The sequence below is a fragment of the Martes martes genome (genome assembly GCF_963455335.1).
Source record: "Martes martes genome assembly, chromosome: 4".
In the NCBI taxonomy this organism is placed as follows: Eukaryota; Metazoa; Chordata; class Mammalia; order Carnivora; family Mustelidae; genus Martes; species Martes martes.
In genome coordinates this window covers 141,557,070-141,578,191 of record NC_137891.1, presented here as the reverse complement: position 1 = coordinate 141,578,191, position 21,122 = coordinate 141,557,070, and the positions used below count along the sequence as shown (strand labels likewise).

At 40.5% G+C, this 21,122-nt stretch overlaps 1 protein-coding gene across 1 annotated transcript in view; it reads left to right on the top strand.

Annotated features, from left to right (window-relative positions):
- Window positions 1–21,122, top strand: part of PATJ (PATJ crumbs cell polarity complex component) — a 362,352-nt gene that overhangs the window by 291,806 nt on the left and 49,424 nt on the right. Inside the window, exons 33-34 of the mRNA XM_080800388.1 lie at window positions 2,451–2,565; window positions 6,506–6,639. Coding sequence (XP_080656514.1) covers window positions 2,451–2,565; window positions 6,506–6,639 — 249 coding nt within the window. The remainder of the gene's footprint in view (window positions 1–2,450; window positions 2,566–6,505; window positions 6,640–21,122) is intronic.

The window sequence follows — 21,122 nt, the reverse complement described above, 5'->3', positions numbered from 1 at the left end:
GTTCTGTGTCGGGCCCCTTGCTCAGTGGGGAGTCAGCTTTTCCCTCTGCCCGTTGCTCCCCCTGCTTGTGCCTTCTGTCTCTCTCTCTCTCTGACAAATAAACAAATAAAATCTTTAAAAAAATTTTTTTAAATAAAGTGGTTAAAAAAAAAAAACAAAATAAGGGGCGCCTGGGTGGCTCTGTCAGTTAAGCATCTGCCTTGGGCTCAATTCATGATCCCAGGGTCCTGGGATCGAGCCCCACCTCGGGCTCCCTGCTCAGCAGGGAGCCTGCCTCTCCCCCTCCCTCTGCATGCTGCTCCCCCTACTTGTGCTCTGTCAAATAAATAAAATTAAATTTTAAAAAATACATCTTTTTTTTTAATCACATGATTTTTTTCACTAAGAGCTCTTTAGCAGCTTTGTTAATGATGTACTTTTTAAAGGTGATAGAAAACAAAAGTTGGACATAAGTGCTGTATGAATTAAGATCAGGTTCAATCTCTATAAGAAGTTTCTCTTCTGTATCAAGTATGGGTATAATCAGTCTGAGGATGATGTGGTATCTCCCAGTGTCACACACTCAGGCATCTGATTACCATCCTCAAAAAAATGCATCCAGTTTTGGTCTAAGATGGCTACTGGGGCAGTTGTCATCTGCATTCCAGTTAGAGAGAAGAGGAGGGCAGGATCCTTATCCTGCAGAAAATGACCTGAAAATTATACAGTTCACATCTGTTTACATCTACTGACCAAAACTTAGTCTGCAGACGTATCTAGCTTAAAGGACACTGAAAAGTATGGTCCTCACAGTCATTGGTATCTAGGTGGTTCCGTTGTTCAGTTTTCTGGTAGTAAACCCGTATTTGTCATTTTTCCACTTCTCTTTTTAAATCACTGAAAATATGTCTTTGAATAAGTCTTCTAAAGTAAGTATATGGTCTTTATTAAATGTTGGCGAGAAAAACTACAGAAAAGAAAATGAACATCCATAGAACCAGTGCCTAGCAGCAGTTTGATAAACATTTTAAATCTGTATCGTTCTGGGGCACCCGGCTGACTCAGACAGTAGAACACACAACGCTTGATCCCAGGGTTATGAGCTCAAGCCCCCAATGGGGGTAGAGATTGCTTAAAAATAAAATCCTTAAAAAATAAAAATAAAAAAAGAATTTGTAACATTCTTTCACTACTCCTGACTTTTAATCTGACCTCCTCCTCCAAATAGCTGTGTGATTGAGACATGTTACTGGACAGTGGTTTCTTTGTCTGGAAAAGAAAGTAATAATGTCTCACTCTCCAGGTTGTTCTTAAGATTTAAAGAGTTCATGGATGTAAGAGCGTTTTTAAAAACGGGAAAGCACAACACAGGTACACAATGGCTGGTGGTGTTCTAGTTTTTATATGCTGCACCGTGCCTTGTACTGAGGCACGGCCTTCCACTACCAGAATCTTGAGGTGTCATTGTTCTGGAGCAGTTACCTTGATCCTATTTCTAGACTCCAGGGACAGCCTGGTGCTTCACTGCCTCCACCAGAATCTTCCAGCTGGGGATGGGTTCCCTGGCTAACTACAGATCCAGAAGGCAGGTCAGGTCTCTACCTATGTTTCCTAACTGCCTGTTAAGCGAGCATGGAGTCCTTTTTGGTTTTCCTTGGTTTTCTAATACTAATATTCATTGGAGGTATTATCCACAGAAATCCAGAATTATGAGTTAACTTTCCAAAGCTCACATAGCAAAGGTCTCTGTACCTTTATTGAAGTACAAATTCATTTTCAGCTGTGAGTTTCCATGTCTTTAATTTTGCTCTTCTCTATCCATTCATTGACTCATTCATCCATCGAACATTTATTGAGGATCTACTATGTTCCAGGTACTGGGAATCAAGGGTGAATAAGGTATCGTTCTTTAGGGTGAATGAAAATGGCATTGGTGTGCCTGGCACTTAGTAGACTTTCAGTGGATGCTTATTTCCTCTTCCTGGCCCTCATGTTGCTCAATTAACCTGCCTAATGCATTGAGCTATTGTGGATGTATCCAGAAGAGAAGGACATTGTCGTATGCTCAGAACATCTGCAGCATGGATTGCTTTTCAGTGGGCACAACATGGGTATGTGGACTTCACATCGATTTCATCAGAATCAATGGAAAATGAAAAAATTTTTCTTGCGCTTCCCAGCCCCAGCATCATATACAGACCACAATGATAGAGTATCATCCGCTGTTATCTTTCTTCCCTTCCTCCATCCATCCTTCACTGAAGCATCTTAGATGTCAAGTTTATTAGGGAAGCATGGGGGATGGGATAGAGATCATCCTAACTTCCTCCTGCCATCTCTTCCACTCTAAATTCTCAGAAGACATTATTGGAGTGCCACCATTGTTTGGGTAACAACACACCAGTTTTAAAGCTCCATCCTTTGGTTTTCGTTCGTCTTTGACATTCTCCTAATTTTCCCTTCTTTTGTAGGCTGTCAGCCAGATGAAACAGCAGCAAAAATATTCAACAAAAGTCTCCTTCAGTTCACAAGAGATCCCTTTAGCACCATCGTACCACTCAATGGATGCAGATTTCCCAAACTATGGTATGATTCTTTCCATGAGCTGAACTGAATTGACTCCTCCAACATGAGAAAAGGAGGGAGGGCACCTGGGTGGCTCAGTTGGTTAAGCGACTGCCTTCAGCTCAGGTCATGATCCTGGAGTCCTGGGATCGAGTCCCACATCAGGCTCCCAGCTCCATGGGGAGTCTGCTTCTCCCTCTGACCTCTCCTCTCATGCCCTCTCACTCTGTCTCTTTCTCGAATAAATAAATAAATAAATAATATTTTAAAAAAAAAAAAAAAGAAAAGGAGGGAATTGTGATATCCTGGAAAGCGCCCTGGACCAGGAGTCGGGAAGCCTGGCTCTGTACTCCTCCTCTGCTTCCTTAGCGGCAAGTCTTGGCCAGGCCACCATTTTCCTCAACCTGCTACTGTGATTGCCTGTTGCTTATTGAGTAAGAAGGTGCTAGAACAAAAAAGGCCTGCAGTAAATACTGCTTACATATGAGGCTTACAAATTATTCTGTAATCTCTCCAAAAGATTGTGTTTGGTATATGAGTATTATCTCCTAAAAATCATGTTCAGTCAAATTGTTAGCCTTGCATATGTTGATGTAAGTTATTTGAAGACTCTTAATTTTCAGTGCTTAAAGACATGAGTATTCGCTTTCTCTCTTTGAATTCCTGGCATGAATTATGCTGACTGGCAGTTGAAATAGAATTTCAGAATGAATAATGAGTATTTCCACTTTGCTTTTACGTGATATAAGTCCGTAAAAAACAAATAAAAGCGCCCTTTTTCAAACACCTGCTCACCAGTGGCAAAGCACACCCCTACATGAATTTAACAGGCCTGACACCTTTATGTATTTGTCTTGTGCGTATTTTTTCATAAATATTAACTCAAAAACTTTGGCAAGCAGGTATTATTCTAAAATACTGGATTTTTGCTAAAATACTTAATGAATGTGGTCAGCAGACTATGACCCATGGGTCAGATTTGGCCCACCATCTGTTTTTGTATGGTCTGCAAGCTAAAAATGGTTTTCATATTTTTAAGGGTTGGAAAAAGTCAAAAGAACATTTCATGAAAATTCTCTGAAACCCAGACTTCCATGTCCACAAATAAAATTTTATTGGAATACTCTTTTGTTTACCTGTTGTCTAAGGTTCCCATCACACAATAAGGATAGAATTGAGTATTTCACCAGGGAATGTGTGGTCTGTAAAGCTCAAAATACTTACCACCTGGCCTTTTACTAAGACAGCAACCACCATGTAGACCCATTGAGTTTTGATAAGATGCATCACATATTTATATCTTGGTAACAGAAATTAATCTCCCATTATTTAATCTGTGGAAATTCTACTCATTCGGTCCTCTACTTACCAAACATTGGGGGCTCGATCTGTCAGGCTTTGGGCTGGGCTGTTTGGGAAAAATACATACCAGCCCTAACTCAGGACTGGCTAGGGTGAGACAGAAGTAGAGGAAGAGAAGCGCCATCCCCAGCATCTCTGACTCTCTGTCCTCTCTTCTCACTCAAGAGGCTATACTACAGGCGCCTGGGTGGCTCAGTGGGTTAAAGCCTCTGCCTTCGGCTTAGGTCATGATCCCGGGGTCCTGGGATCAAGCCCTACATCAGGCTCTCTGCTCAGCAGGGAGCCTGCTTCCCCCTCTCTTTCTCTGCCTGCCTCTCTGCCTACTTGTGATCTCTCTCTCTGTGTCAAATAAATAAATAAAATCTTAAAAAAAAAAAAAAGAGAGAGGCTACACTAGTCATTTACAGGAGGCTAAACTTTGTAACGCATTCATGAAATTATGCACTATTGCACATTGTTTAGTGTAAGTGAATGGAAAATGGAGTGTGAAATGCATATGCTGCCAAAAGATCTAGAGTCAAATTAGGTTTCTAATTTAATATTCTCCTTCTAATAGGGCATTTTTTATTGTTACCGAGGTTGTATCACTAAATTTCTCACTCTTAACTAGTAGGCCGTTAGATTAATAAATTCCATGTGGTCAGAAAGAGTAACTGTATGCCTGCCACGTTATGCCAGCTGCTGGACTGGGCACCTCACCCACATTGTTCATTTACTTCCTATTAGAACGCTGCTCGTTAACATGCATTTTTCGGTTGAGGAATGAGCCTCCATTTCACCCACCTATTAATTCCCTTCTTGGGACCTTAAATGTATGTCCCCACCACTCCAGAACCTTCTTTATTATTATTATTACTGAGTCAGAGCAGAACCCTCCACAGGCTTACCTAGAGCCTGTTTCCTTTTGTTTAATATCAGGGATTGGCAAACTTTTTCTGTAAAGAGCCAGATAGTAAATATTTAAGGCTTGCGGACCATATGGTCTCTGTTGCAACGACTCAGCTCCGCTGTCGCAGGGTGCTAACAGCCGTAGACTGAAAGTAAATGGATTAGCAGGGCTGTGTTCCAATACAACTTCATTTATGGACATTGAAATTTGAATTTCATGTAATTTTCACATGTCTTGAAATGTTATTTTTCTTTTTTTTTTTTCCAAATTTTTGAAAATGTGAAAACCATTTTTAGCCTGCAGGCCAGGATTTGGGGGCCCGCACTTGTGCAGCTGTTTAATGAGCTTTGTGAATCCCAGGCTGGGCCCTGTGCATTAGCTGCCACTGACCAGCAGGTGGGGCCCTTTATTATCAGCCCTTAACTAAGCTCTTCCCCAGAGTAAGAATGTGTACTCAGGATAATCAAACTTAGTTGTCAAAGAAGATAATCATCTCTGGAGGCTGTTATTGTACAAGGAGCTCTTGAAGCTAACATTCTGAATATTTTGATTTGTCAGTTGGTTAGGTTCAGTCACTTGGAAAATGCACACATGTAGAAGTTATGCTAGATAAAAGGGTTGTATTAAACATTTTTTCCTAGCCAGTAAATATTTTTTTCCACTCATTTTTTAGAGAAACCCAATCTAAAACAATGATTTAGGGGCAGTTGCATAGAGTGAGACCCTTGTTTTCAGCTTACGTCTTGATCTCAGGGTCGTGAGTTCAAGCCCCATGCTGGGCTCCACACTGGCAGTGGAACCTACTTAAGAAAATTAAATAAATAAAATAAAACAACGATTTTAAAAAGTAAACCTTGGGGCACCTGGCTGGCTCAGTCAATAGAGCTAAAAAGTGAAAAGTAAATCTTTATAAAATAGCAGTAACAAGTTTTTCAGCTATGGACCCAGCAGTTAGTTCTTGAATGTTGTGTTTATGACACTTTTTTTTAAACCATGTATATATTTTGGGATCGTTGTTAGATAATTCTTATTTTCAGCCACATCATACTTTATTGATAAAATCTTTTATATATCTTAATTCATGATATGCTGTAATTGAAAGTGTTTAAGCACTAATTCTTCTTAGTATCTTCTAACTATAACTCAGAATCTTCTGTCATAGCAGTCTTCATTTTCATTATAACATACACCTGTATGTACTTAATCATCTAATCATATTACTTTTTTTTAAAAGATTTTATTTATTTATTTGAGAGAGAGAGAAAGAGAGAGAATGAGAGGGGAGAAGGTCAGAGGGAAAAGCAGATTCCCCATGGAGCTGGGAGCCCAATGTGGGACTCATCCTGGGACTCTGGGATCATGACCTGAGCCGAAGGCAGTTACTTAACCGACTGAGCCACCCAAGCAGCTCCTAATCATCTTACATCTTACTGTACGAGTTCTCAGGGTATATTTTAAGATTAAAAAAATTTCAAGTATACCTAAAATAGTTGATTGAGTAAGGAGGGTAGTTACTGCTTTCATCCCAAAAACGTCGGGTTTCATCTGTTCCTGAATGGACGTGCAGGACCCAGGTCCTTCCTCCATGGTGCTTAGCAGGAAAAGAGTGAAATGACAGACACGTGCAAACCGCGTACTCCCCAACTAATGCAGTATGCACGCTGGGCTGCCTCTCCTACTTGCCCATCATTCTGTTTCGTCCTTCTCCAGGTGGTTTCCAGGCCCCTCTGTCAGTGGACCCTGCCACATGTCCCATTGTTCCTGGCCAGGAGATGATTATAGAAATATCCAAGGGACGTTCAGGTCTTGGTCTCAGCATTGTGGGAGGAAAAGACACGCCTTTGGTAAGTTCCTAGAAGTGAAGTGTATCTGCTGTCACAGTTTTTGTTGAGCCTTATTCTGGCCTTTATCACTTCTGTGGAAGACTTGGCTTCTTCGTGGTGTGGAAGAAAACGTAACTACAGACACGCATGTATATTCTGGCCAGCTTTGAAGTTTTTCTCAGTGTTTCATTTTCACCAGGATTTTCTCTACATTGAGTATTTTTTAAATAAATGCTTATTAGATCAACAACATTGTAGCCACATTTAGAAATATTATAATAGGATTTAGGGCCACCTGGGTGGCCCAGTCAGTGGTGAAGTGTCCAACTCTTGATTTGGGTTCAGGTCATGATCTCAGGGTTGTGAGAGCAAGCCCCACGTCAGGCTCCGCACTCAACATGGAGTCTGCTTAAGAGTCTCTCCTTCTTCCCCTCCCCCAGCTCACACACATATTCACCCTTTCTCTCTAAAATCTGCTAAATTATAAACTAAACAATAAAAAAAAAGAACAGGATTTAGGCCAGTGTCTGGTCCATGCTAAGTATAAAGTAAGTATGAACTGTCATTATTATGGTCATCATTATTATTTCATGGAATGCTAGATAAAAATATATATCAATTATTTTAGCATAACAGTTAGGTTTTGCTTTATTCTAACCATGTTCATGTCTACTCATAATTTTTTAAAAATTTAGTCTTGAATGTTAGTTTTTGCTTGGCTGACAGATCTTTGAGTATTCAATGTGAGTGTGTGTGTGTGTGTGTATGAGAGAGGGGAAGGGGCAGAGGGAAAGAATTTTAAGCCGCCTTCACGTCCACTCAGAGCTTGATCTCACAACCCCGAGATCATGACCTGTGCCAAAATCTAGAGTCAGACGCTTAACCCACTGAGCCACCCAGGTGCCCTATTTAGTATATTTTGATGTTACTGCTCATTACCATTTTTTTAAACTTCCTGTGTTTTGATTTATAAAAATGTGATGAATCAATGCATATATATTTGAATAGGTCATGCATACATATTATACTCAGATAAATTGATACAAAGGATGTAAGGTAGAAAGCAAATCCTCCTCCAGCCCTTTCGCCTTAGCCCTGGCCTCCAAACCCATCCTGCTCTCCCTAGAGACGAGGCTTCCTCTTAATAAATAAGTTTCTAAATGAATATTTTGGTATTTCTTTTGCCCATTTTTATTTAGTAAGGAATAGATTACATATGCCAGACTTACAGATAAAACGTGCAATATGATGAGTAAAAATAATTTTCATTTTTGTCCAGAGTATGATAATTCCACATTAGTGTTGTCAGGAGGTAAGGAGATCCCATTATATTTTTCTGTAGTACCTCTGAGGCCCCCAAAGTGCTAGGCATCTCAAGAACCACACAGTGCAGCGGAAACCTGGGTCTCGGTGCCTTCTGCCGGCCCCCTGGTCTCAGCCCTTCCTCCCACACTCCTGTCCCACCCGACCTAGCGAAGATGGCACCACACACCCCGCTAGTGCACGACCTAAACAGGACTGTGCTTAGATGCTGGGGTTTACTTATTAAAGGATTTTATCTCCATCTGCTTGATTAAAGTATTTCTATAACTTCTCCCCTGAGCTCAGGATAATTTATTTCCTGAATTTTTCTCCCTTTGCCTGTGCAGGCAGGGCCTGCTGTGTATGGCTTCATGCATACATGAGGATATTTGTTCGTGAGCTTGGATGAAACTGCGAACACCTGGAGCTAACTAGCTCAGTAGCCATTTGTAGCTCCCACCCTCTCGTGGGGCGAGATTTAAATATGATTTAAAAATACTGCCTAGACCAGACCACTTGAAGGGAAACTTCTGAAGAAAATTTGCCCCTTGCGTCAGCGACAGAAGCTGAATAGATAGCTTTCTAAACCAGATAATGAGAAATGCAGGAAAGTTCGGGGGTCGTAAAGAAGTGAATATATATACGTACTAAATATTTTTAAAGCATATTATATATAAATTGTCATCCCAAGGCCTTTTGGGGTAGTATATAGAAACTATTGGCCGACCCTGGATATTGGCTTTTTCTCCCTTCCAGAGCCAGTTTTCTGATTTTCCAAAGAGATATTCCTGAACATTGAAAAAACTGAATTTATATAAATCTGTATTTGAAATGAACCAGGGAAATTACATTTTAAGGAAACTCTGTAGTGAATTCTTTCATGAAGACGTAACTCTCTGATTTATCTTTTGCAAATCTAAGTCTGTACCACTTAAAATAAGGCAGAACCAGATTCCCCGTAGGAAATAGGGAATTTTTTTTCCAATACGAGATCCCATAGCATGTTTTGCCCAGCTGAATGAGTTTATTAGCTGATTTTTTTTTTTGGCTTTGTTGTTAATCTGATTTGGCTTTACATGGGTGGGTTAGAAAACCTGGGTGACTGCGCCCATGCTGCTCTGGGGTCTTCCCTGTTGCCCACACCGGTGCTCCCGGCTTCCGGCTTGGGGGCTTTCGCTGCTCACATCACCTACTGCTTCCTGTTGAGGCTGTTTGCTAACTAGCATGCTCTGCTTCTGCTTCTCTGGCCACCACGAGGCAGCCCCATCCACTCCCTACCTCCCCCCAAAAATTCTTTAACAGCATTCTGAAGTTCGTAATCTATAGTTCTGCCTTATGAGACTGTAAATCCCATTGTCCTTGGAAGGATAAGTACCACTTAAAAATGAGAAATGGGACACAGCTTTTATTTCTTAACCTCAGGTACCTCGTCAAAAGCTGTAAGTTTGACTCACAAGTTATATATAGCCACGTCTTTTTTGGTGAAGCTGAACAGCAGGGGCGGGCGGAAGGTGCTTCAACAAATAAAAGCATTGTTTACCACAGTGGAGATCTGTTTGTCCTTCCAAATCTTGACATGGACTATGCAGCCTTGTTGACACTCCAGGTCCCATTATCCAGTGAGGGCACGGGACTGCAGCCAGCCAGCCGGAAGTTAGCAAATGAAGATGAGAGCATCTGAAGGGAAATTGTGGACAGTGTTGACCCACTGACCGAAGTACCTTTGCACATGTCTTTGCACATTTGATTTTGTTATGTACCCTCACTTCAGCTCCGATGGGGGCGGGGTGGGGAAGAGCACATTCTGAGTGCTGGTGAGCCTTCTTAAGCATCTGCTCCAAGCCGCCCAATTAGGGTTTCTGGGCCCTCTTTGTTGTGTATCCAACAGATACGTTTGCCATCTTTGGAGGAATTGAGCCTCTGGGACTTGGTCTTAACACCACATCAGTCCGATCTGCTATAAATAATTGCTCTGGAGCCAAGGCAGATGGTTTCTGAGATCAGAGAGGGAGATCTCACTTAGCATCCCATTGTGTTTGCAGCCAGTCTTCTGAATGGGCCTTTTAAAATACCAAGATAATGGTGAGGGTGAGCCTCTTGGGAAGGTTTACGAGTGCACCTGGACCCAATCCTCAATGACAGACTTCTGCCTCTGTTGTTTTAATCTTCTCCTTTCGGTGAATGTGGCTCTTCTATGATAGCTTACATATGTTGGCTTAAAGGCTGCCCTTAGTGCTGAGGCCATAAAATTGAGTGAAATAACCCTGTCTACATGCTAAGTCAAGTTCATTCTACGACCTTCAGTGTTTATGGTCTAATATAAGCGACCAACCAATGAAAAATCCTAATAAGGACTACTAAAATAGGGATTTTTCTCTGGAAAATAGAAAAAAGTACAACTGCGGGCATCTGGGTGGCTGAGTCAGTTAAGCTTCCAACTCTTGATCTCAGCTCAGGTAGTGATCTCAGGGTCTCAAGTTCAAGCCCCACCTACAGGAAGAAAGGAGGGAAGGAAGAAAGGAAGGGAGGAAGAGGAACTACAGAACACGCGTTCTAGATTTAATTAATATGGATTAGTTTTTATATGTTCCTTATAAGCCAGTATCTTAGTCGATCCAGGTTGCTGTGACAAAATACCACAGACAGGGTGGCATGTAAACAACAGAAATTTATTTCTCACGGTTCTGGAGGCTGGAAGTCCAAGGTCAGGGTGCCGTCATGGTCAGATGAGGGCCCTCTTCTGTGCTGTAGAGACTTCTCATATCTTCACATAGTAAAAGGAGCCTCTGTGAGGCCTTTTTTATAAGGGCATTAATTTCATTCATGAAGACTCAGCTCTCATGACCTAATTGCCTCCCAAAAAGCCCTACCTCCTAATACCATCCCTTTGGGCATGAGAGTTTCTACATTTGAGTTTAGAGGGGCATACAGCAAGGAAACCACATAAGGTATAAAATAGGTGGTATATTTATTCATATTATTTCCTTCTGTCCATCCATCCACCCACCCATCATCCTACCTCTCCCCACCACCACCACCACTCTTTTTGGTCTTGGAGTGCTAGTTTGCACAAAATCTTGCAACTCAGAAGACTTGACATATTCTGGGGCGCCTGGGTGGCTCAGTGGTTTAAGCCTCTGCCTTCAGCTCAGGTCATGATCTCAGGGTCCTGGGATCGAGCCCCACATCGGGCTCTCTGCTCAGCGGGGAGCCTGCTTCTTCCTCTCTCTCTGCCTGTCTCTCTGCCTAGCTCTGATTTCTCTCTGTCAAATAAATAAAATCTTAAAAAAAAAAAAAAAGACTTGACATATTCTGCCAAATGAAAGACTGAGGACTCTTACCTTTTATTCTCACCACAGATTTCCTAAGCCTCTCCCTGAATCCTTAAATCCCCCCTTCTCTGAAATGTTTGCTTGCTGATGAGAAGTTTTATCTCTAGTGTCCTCAGAAGTAAAACGTAGTTCTCCAGTGTCATTTTGTTGGGGTTATTTTATGATCAGCCTTGGGAATTCTAGAGAAGAGAAAGAAGAACTTAAATCTTTTATCTCAGGGTATTGGCAGACTTGGACTGTTCTTGGGATCGAACAAGTGAAGTGCAGAAAGAATGATGAAAGTTTCTCCAGGACCCTCACTCTGTGAATTTTCCTTTCTCTGGTTACCATTGCCAGAGGTCCCAGACTGTAGACAATGTGTCATATCAGATCTAATAGGCTGAGTAATGGCGCTGATTCTATGGCATCTGAATCCCAGATCTCTAACTGTAGGGCCTTGGACAAGCAACTTAACCCTTCTAGGTTAAATCTGCTTCTTCGTTTGTGCAGTGGCGGTAACAACAAAATCCACTTCTTAAGGTTGGTATGTGGATTAATAAGGTAAAGAATGTAAAAGACTTTTTCCAATACCTGTATACTGAATTCAGTCGTTATTTTTTTAAAAGATTTTATTTATTTATTTTAGAGAGATGGGGAGAGAGCACAAGCAGGAGTTGGGGGAGGGGCAGACAGAGAAGCAGGGAGCCCAATGTGGGGCTTAATCCCAGGACCCTGGGATCATGGCCAGAGTCAAAGACAAATGCTTAACTAACTAAGCCCCCCAGGCACCCCATGAGTTCAGTTACTATTGATTATTGTTAAACATTTATATTAAAATATATCCTCAGCTCCCTTCATATGTCTGTCTTCTTTTTTTTTTTAAGATTTCATTTATTTATTTGACAGACAGAGATTACAAGTAGGCAGAGAGGCAGGCAGAGAGAGAGGAGGAAGCAGGCTCCCCGCTGAGCAGAGAGCCCGATGATGTGGGGCTCGATCCCAGGACCCTGGGATCATGACCTGAACTGAAGGCCGAGGCTTTAACCCATTGAGCCACCCAGGTGCCCCCATATGTCTGTCTTTGATACATCGGCTGCACACTGAGAAACAAGACTTTGTTTCTGCATATTTAAATATTTGTCAGCATCACACTTTTAAAAAGTGATTTGATACTCTTCTTAATATGTAATTAATATGTATCCTCTTACTTAATTCTCACAATAACCCTGTAGAACCCTGTAATATGTATCCTCTTACTTAATTCTCACAATAACCCTGCTCCCTGTAGAGAGAGCAGTATTATCCCCATTTAACAGATGAGGAAATGGAGACTCAGGTAAGTTAGGTAACTTCTCCAAGGACCTAATGCTAGCAGTTGGTCCAGTTGAGGTTAATCAGATGATCCAACTCCAAAGCCACACAACTGGGCTCCTTTTCTAGGGCTACCCCTGTATGCCATCGACCTTCACCTGTAGAAGGGAGTTATTCATCTCACCCACCAGACCCTGAGTATCTTGAGAACAGCCCCGTTTTATGTATTTTGTACCTTTAGTGCCACCTTATAGTGCCTTGCCCATGTAGAAATAGGACTGTCTAGCTTTTGTGAGCCACTCCGGGCTCCGGCCAGGCTGGCCTCCTTCCATTCCTTTTGAGGCATTTGCATGTGCTATTAGATGTGTCTGGAGTGCTTCCCTGATCAGTTTTAACTGTAGCTAGAGTATTCTGTTCATTTCTGGGTATGACGACGTGGTCGACAAGGACATTGTTGAAACCACATCATGGCAAGGAAGAATTGAGTAGAGTTGGGAAAAGAAGATCAGAGGGGACAATGACAACTCTCTGCAAACATGTAAGGTTATCTTTTTGTGAATGAGGGATAACAACAGGTTCTTCCAAGGGGCTTGGTGCAAAACAGATTTCACGTTTTCATAAGGAAGGATTTTCTAAACATCAGTTGGGCAAAGGTGGAATGAACTATGTAATGAGTGCCGAATCTCGAGAAATATTTTGACAAATGCAGGCATTTGCAAAGATATTATTATTAGGCTTTATTTTTTAATCAGGCAGGAACATTTACATTGATAATTCTCTTTCTCAAGGTTATGGCAGTCTAAGGAAATTCTCTCTTTTTATATTCCCATCTCACAAATTCCTTAAAATGTCTTTGAGTTTTTTGAACTAAAGAATAAGGCTTAATTATTGTTTAGTTTTGTTTTATGGAAGCTAGTCATTCTTATCACTTTTGGAAAGGTTAAATTTATGAATATAAGACCTCATTGTTACACTTGTGTGGTTCCTCTGGGCTGAAGATAAGCTTGTCTCTTTGTAAGAGGAAAACAATTAGCCTAAGGTATTTGTTTTGTCTTTATATTCTTGGTACCATCGTTTTGTAATTGAAGTCAGTGAATGCCCAGGGTAGATTGTAAAATTTAGATACTCGGAATTTTTTTTTTAAATGTATTTATTTGTCAGAGAGAGAGAGCACACACAAGTAGGCAGAATGGCAGGCAGAGGTAGAGAGAGAAGCAGGCTCCCTGTGGAGCAAGGAGCCTGATACAGGACTCGATCCCAGGACCCTGGGATCATAGCCTGAGCTGAAGGCAGCAGCTTAACCAGCTGAGCCACCCAAGCTTCCCGATTCTTGGAATATTTAGAAAGCCTGGGAATATCAGATTGCCAATCTGACTTCTCTCCATATTTCAAATCAGTATTTTATTCCCCACCTGATCTAGTACCAATTTAATTCAGTATCATTAAACAAACGTTCTATAAATGGGAAAGGTACATTAGCAAGAAGCATTGAGGTAGAAGGACTATCACATTTGGATACTGTGTGGTAAAGTCATCTATCTAGAAACTGAAGTGAAAAATACCAGTCTTTTAGCTCTAACCATGTGTCCAGCTCTGCAGTGACCTCACATAATCCTGATTCACCATGTCGCATGCTATTGTTTAGCTGTTACTGCTTTTGACCATTTAAATGTGGAACTGTAGCAATTTAAACCACTAGGTATTTTTTTTTAAAGTAAGCAGAATAGAAAACTTTTTTACATTTGATTAAGTGTTTTATTTTGCTATTCCCCTTCAAATGAACTTTGCACAGTCTGTTTCATGAGGAGTGTGGTTTGCTTTGGCGTATAATCCCCCAAAGCCAGGCTCCTTTTATCATTATTGCTTAAGTCATATATTTTTACACAAAACATCTTATTACCTTAGTTTTATTTTAAAATCAAAGCAGAGTTTGCAAAAGTCTATGAATCACACTGAAAGAATGTTAACGAATAGTACCTCTGAATTTCCAGATTTGGGCATTTCTGATCTTAAAGAATATGACTGTAAGCAAAAATATTATGCAAGCTGAGTAAAGTTTAGATAAATAAGGACCAGATGGAACTATAGGGACTTATAAAATATAATGCAAATATTATCCCATTTCCTTAAAATAAATCTATATTTCAGTATGAAAAATTATATTCATGTTGGTGAGTATCAACCTTTTGCTAAGTCAGTCTTGGCAAGGGAACTCCATTTTAAGTAAATATAAAACAGCTTCTTTTCTGAGTTTGAGAGGGGAAAGCTTTTCAGTGTCTTAAAATGTGAAACTTTTTATATATTCATTGCAATTCTTATATTAGCTGTTTTATTGCTGTGATTTTCATTCCGCATTTTAGTTACCTATAGTGTGCAAAAGTTTGCAATCCCTGAGCTTGAGTTTTAGGATAGCTTATATACTCCATTGCTCTAACACACAAACACACACACACACACACATTGCTGTTACTGTTTCCTGTGTAACTGATCATTTAATCCATAACTTTTAGTCAAGAGCCACTAGTATTGCTGGTTTAACAATCCTTTATGTTGCCTATGGTTTATTACCCAAGAAAATTTCAGCATTTCAAAATAGTAGGTGCTGAACATTGTGGTCCATTTTCTTTCCTTTGGAGGATTTGGTAGGTATGAGTCTTCATACTCCTCCCGAAGCATATTAGAATAAATGAATAAATTGAGATTAAGATATAGAGACTCAGCCTTTGTTCCTTTTGTAGCAGAGTTTTATGGGGATTAGTTGAAGACCATGTTTTGAGATTCATAGAAAATCTGTGTAGTGAACACTAATTTATTAGAGTATCCAGATTTCACAAAGTATGATTCTTTTGACTCTTGTTGACTTCCCTTGCATAATTATGGCTTCTTCAGGTTTTCTGAACAGAAACAATTATTCAGCCTATGAAGTTGGCAAGCAAAACTGTATCAGTTTGACAAATATTGTACTTCTTCTAAAGCAATAATATTTTATTGTGTCTGTGGTAGAAAAGTATATATTGAATGTACACTTGATTCTGAGATTCATCCAAATTATGAAATTAAAATAAAAGGAGGGGGTGCCTGGGTGGCTCAGTCGTTAACCTCTGCCTTCAGATCAGGTCATGATCCCGGGGCCCTGGGAGTGAGTCCCGCATTGGGCTCCTTGCTCAGCAGGGAGCCTGTTTCTACCTCTCCCTCTGCCTGCTACTCCTGCTTTTGCTCACATTCTCACTTTCTCTTTCTCTCAAATAAATAAGTAAAATCTTAGCAAAATAAGATGAGAAAAAAGTCATCTTAGAATAAATATGGCATTTATTGGCAACATTCTGCCTCAAGTCCTGTGTGTGCTTACGAGATATTGAAAGTAATCTATATCTATCTATATATATATATAATTTAATTTATTATTTTTATATTATGTTTCCTATGTATTATGTATAATTTATTATAATTAATTTATATTTAATAATATATCATTTATATTTATATTATTTGTATATAAATATATATAGTATTTATATATAAATGAGTATAATATATAAATATTATATTTATGTAACTATTATATAAATATATATTTATATTTATAGATATAAACTTTTTTTTTATATATGTGTAACCATAACCACTGTGGGTTATTTAGTCAAAGGTATTATTTCAGTGGCATTCATCCACAACATTTTTTTTAAATATTTTATTTATTTATTTGACAGAGAGAGAGAGAGAGAAAGAGCACAAGTAGGGGGAGCAGCAGGCAGAGGGAGAGGGAGAAGCAGGCTCCACATGGAGCAGGAAGCCCGATGCAGGGCTTGATCCCAGGACCCTGGGACCATGACCCCGAGCCGAAGGCAGAAGCTTAACTGACTGAGCCACCCAGGGACCCCTGAAAGTAATCTCTTAAAGTCTTGCTTCTCATGAATCAGTGAGGGTATGCCAGATACCTTTTGCATCAAAGCAGAGGGCTTGAAGGTGGGGAAGATTAGCATCTTTGCAACTTGTCTTGAATCTTATTTGCCCTTTACCTTTGTAAATGGTTCAAAAATACATAGATCTACAAAACACATGGAATGTAAGCATAATAACACATACTATGCGAGAGAAATGCATTCAGTCTTCCATCCTTGGGTTAATCAACCTACTGGCCCACGATAGCAGGGAAAACAGAGACCTGCCTTTGTTGACAGGAGTCCTTCCGTCCCTATCATAGATAGTCCATGTTTGTGTTTCTACCTGTATGACCTTTCATGTTAGACTTCCCAGCTGTGTTATAGGAAAGTATCACCAGGGCAAAGCAGCAGTAGGAAGTACAGTCAGTTTTTCTTATTCATGGTAATTGTGTTCTATAAAGTCATAGCAAACACTGAGTTAGTGAATACTCAACCATTATTTCCAGGGATGGATTCCTCTGGTCACAACATTTTGACAGTCAATAAATACATAACCTTGTTTTACGTGTGTTACTTTTTAAAGGTAGGTTATTTTAATATCTTTTATTGATTCATTAACATTGAACTCATGGCCAGCAACACATTCATAAATTCATAAATGAACAAAAGTTATCTAACACATGTATTTTTTCCATATGGCAGATCACAGCCTTCTCCTGCTTAGAAACATAAGACAACACTTCAGTCTTGTACTTGGGAGATGTTTTAAACAGCAAAACACAAACAAAAAGCGTAAAAATAGAGAACATGTGGCACTAAAAAGACCACAAAAAAGATGCTTGTTCACAATATGAGAGCTGAAACACAAAGGCAAAATGTCACCTTGTTCTACTCATGCTGGGAACAAGTGAATCAGGCAACTGAAATTTTTCAACACTTTGCCCGTGTCCTCAAATGACTATAAATGCACCAGGAACATTGATTTTGGGGGAATGAGTGAATTTGCAAATACGGAATCCGTAAATAGTGAAGACCAACTATACTTAACGAAAACAAAAAAATCAAAATACCTGCTAACAGAACTTTTGCGGTCTGGCTTAGATCTTGTTCACATTCAAATGGTCCCTTGGCCTTAGCCCTGAGCAGCCCATGACTTCAGAAAGCATAACCTGAAGGGGCGCCTGGGTGGCTCAGTCAGTTAAGTGTCCATTATGACTCTTGATTTCACCTCAGGTCATGATTTCAGGGCTGTAAGATCAAGCCGCAGGTTGGGCTCTGCACTGGGCTTGGAGCCTGCTTAAGATTCTCTCTCCCTGTCCCTCTGCCCTGCCCCTCTTTTTCTCCCTCTTTGAAAGAAAGAGAGAGAGAGAGAAAAGAAAAAAAGAAGACAAAAGAAGAACTTAAAATATACTGTAGCATAATCTTTCTTGAAAAGAAGCAGTCAGGGGGCCCCTGGCTGGCTCCATTGGTAGAGCACGCGACTGTTGATCTCAGTGTTTTAAGTTCAAGTCCCACGTTGGGTGTAGACATTACTTAAAAATACAATCATTAAAAAAAGGAAAAAAAGAAAGAAAAAGGAGCAATCTGTTGTATTCTTGGTTCACCATAAATTATAGGAAAAATAGAAATTGAAAAATGGACTGAGACTGGTGTCCTTCATCCTTAGAATGGTGAATTTTGACCACTCTGGCATACATTCTTTCCTTCATGTCCCATGTAGGCCCCTTTCAACCTTAGATATCTATGTGTTGGGAGTCCTCATTAGCAAGTATTCAACATCTGTTTGGCCGACACTTTGCTTGACATTATATACATAATCTCATTTCATCCTCAAACCCTAAAAGGTAGGATTTATTCCATTTGACAGAGATGGGAGCACTATTTTGGTGAGGTTAAATACCTTAATAGAGGTATCACAAAGCCATGATAAGTGGCAGAACTCAACTCTGAACACAGGTTTATGTGGCCATAGCCAGTATTCCCACTGTACATTGCTGCCTTCCATTGTTTACAGACTGGAATATTCCTCTGGCAGACCTGATAGAGTCTGTAGGAGGTTAAAATTGATCATAAATTTTGTGCAGCTCTTTCCAGTTTCCTTGAATCTGAGCTGGCCAGTTGACTTGCTTTGACCAGTAGTAGTGAAAGTAACATTGAATGACCTCCAAGGCTTGGCCTCAAGCTCTTTAGGTCTTGTCCTCCTGAAAGACTGCTGCCTTGCGGACAAGCCTGGCCTGGAGAGGCCTCCTGGAGGATAACACACTTTGGAAAGAGTGCTTTGAGAGAGAGGGGCCTAGCTATCCCGGCAGAGCCCCCTGCCAACCTGACTACAAACCCATGTGAACCCAGCTGAGACAGCAGACAGCAGACTTGCCCCTGAGCCCAGCCCAAATTGCCAGCCCACAGAATCACAGACAAACAGATGGTTAGTTTTTGTTTTAAGCCACTAAGTTTTGCAGCAAAAGATAACTAATAGACTAGCCAGCCCCCTCACCAAGTCCCCAGACTCTGATCTCTCTAAGCCTGTAAGAGTTAGGATTCTTCTGGTCTGCCATTTAGAAGGAGGTCTTATAATTCTTAGGTAGGGTCTTTGTGTCTGCATAAAATAGTGACTTCCTCCCCTTTGCGCTATGTGTGAGTTCACAGAGGTCTAAAGTTTTAGAGGTGGAATGACTTTAGAAACCATGTATTTCAGCTCTGTGCTGCACTGATAAGTGTCATGAACCAAGCAGTTTATGTAGAACCACTTGCAAAATGGGCCAGTCAGAGCTATGAGAAAAATTATCTCCTTTCACTCCTGGTCCTGGGTCCTTCTGTCCTTCTTCCACACCATACTGCCCCTCCTTTTTTCCAAATCACATTCTAATGTGATTATATCTGTGTGATTAAAATATAATAGGGAAGCTTGGTTTTTTGGTTGGTTTGGGTTTTATTCTCCCCCCCGCCCAAAGAATCTGTGCAAAGGGTTTGAGACAGAAAAGCATGTTCTGAAGACACTCAGCCCTTTACTTAAGTAGAGTCAACTTTGTTCAGAGTGAAATATTCTTTTGCAGTTTTAACCCACACTTTTCCTTTTAAACTCTCTAACAGCCGTAGACATCCCAAATCAGTAACTTAATACCTCTCTATGTGGTTTTCGGTGTAGAGGTGAACGTTGTTTTGATTTGCACAGCACTGTACCGAGCGTTTTACTACTCCCACAATATTATCACCCCTCATTGGTTTGGCCTTCCTGCTGGGAAAGTCATCTACTGTATAGAAGACACGTCTGTATCATTTCTGAACAGCAACAGCCTCAGAGGGGAACTCTATTAAATGATGTTTAAAAGAAGCATTACTCCTCTAAGACCACAGATCTGAACCATGGTTTCTTCCAGACAAAAAACAATGCCCATTTTATACACAGTCTTTTTAATCCTTCTTTGGTCCTCATGGGTCTTTCTTATTAGGAGGGATTTTTCCCATAAAGCAGGAAAATAAGACATAACACTCTTTGGGGATCCCTGGTAATATGTTTTCCCCGTAAATGTGAAATTTAATGTGAATTTTTTCTGTAGTTAAAATGTCCCTTAGGATTTTTTTGAGGAGAATGGGGGCGGGGGCTTTATAAGTATGGCAAAGATTGGGTTTAATTCTAGAGTGATCGAATTAGGTAAAGCATGCCTACAAGCAGTAAAAATTAAACCATATATACATGGTCCCTTATAGGAATATCTACAACATAATTCTTTATCAAAGTTTTGCTCTGAAATGCTTACTGAAACAATCCACTGAATATCTAGAAATGTATAAAATCTCATTCTGGGGAAGAGTTCACGCACCCAGGAGTGCGTACGGATACCCACAGTTTCTTTTCCTAACACATAGCTTCTTCAAGGGTTCTGGGCCTTTTGTGACAAAAATAAAATTGCCGTTTGCTGAGTATTGGTATGTTGATGAGTTGCTCTGCCTACTTGTCGGCAGTTTGAACAGTAAAGTGATGGCAGATGGGCTGAAGTGTCCGATGACTTTGACTCTAAGGGTCCATTACTGCCTGTTGTGAAATTCTTTTTTTTTTTTTTAAGATTTTATTTATTTATTTGACAGAGAGAGACATAGCAAGAGAGGGAATACAAGCAGGGGGAGTGGGAAACAGAGCCAGGCAGGGAGCCTGATGTGGGGCTCGATCCCAGGACTTGGGATCATGACCTGAGCCAAAGGCAGATGCTTAACAACTAAGCCGTCCAGGCCCCCACTGTTGTGAAATTCTTGAACAGCAATGCAGAGTTTAAATCCCATTGGAGGAGTTTGTTATTTTCGTGGGGCTCAGTGATAATTAAGTCCCTCACCCTTGCCTCTTTAAATTGGTCTTTGAGGGGCTCAGTCAGCTGGTTAAGCATCCGACTCTTGATTTCGGTTCAGGTAGTGATCTCAGGGTGTGAGATTGAGCCCCATGTCGGGCTCTGCACACAGTGCAGAGTCTGCTTGAGATTCTCTCTCTCCCACTGCCCTCCCTCTCTCTTTAAAAAAAAAAAAAAAAAAAAGCTCTTGGAGCTAAAGTAAATCCCCTGGAAATTCACATGAAGGGCATTTTAGTTGTATATCACTAATATTTTGCCATTCGAAGCTGGGTTGGGATTTAAAAAAAAGAACAAGAGAGAGAGAAGCTTGGTTTGATTAGGATAAGATTATGACATACCTTGGCGGCCTCCTCTTT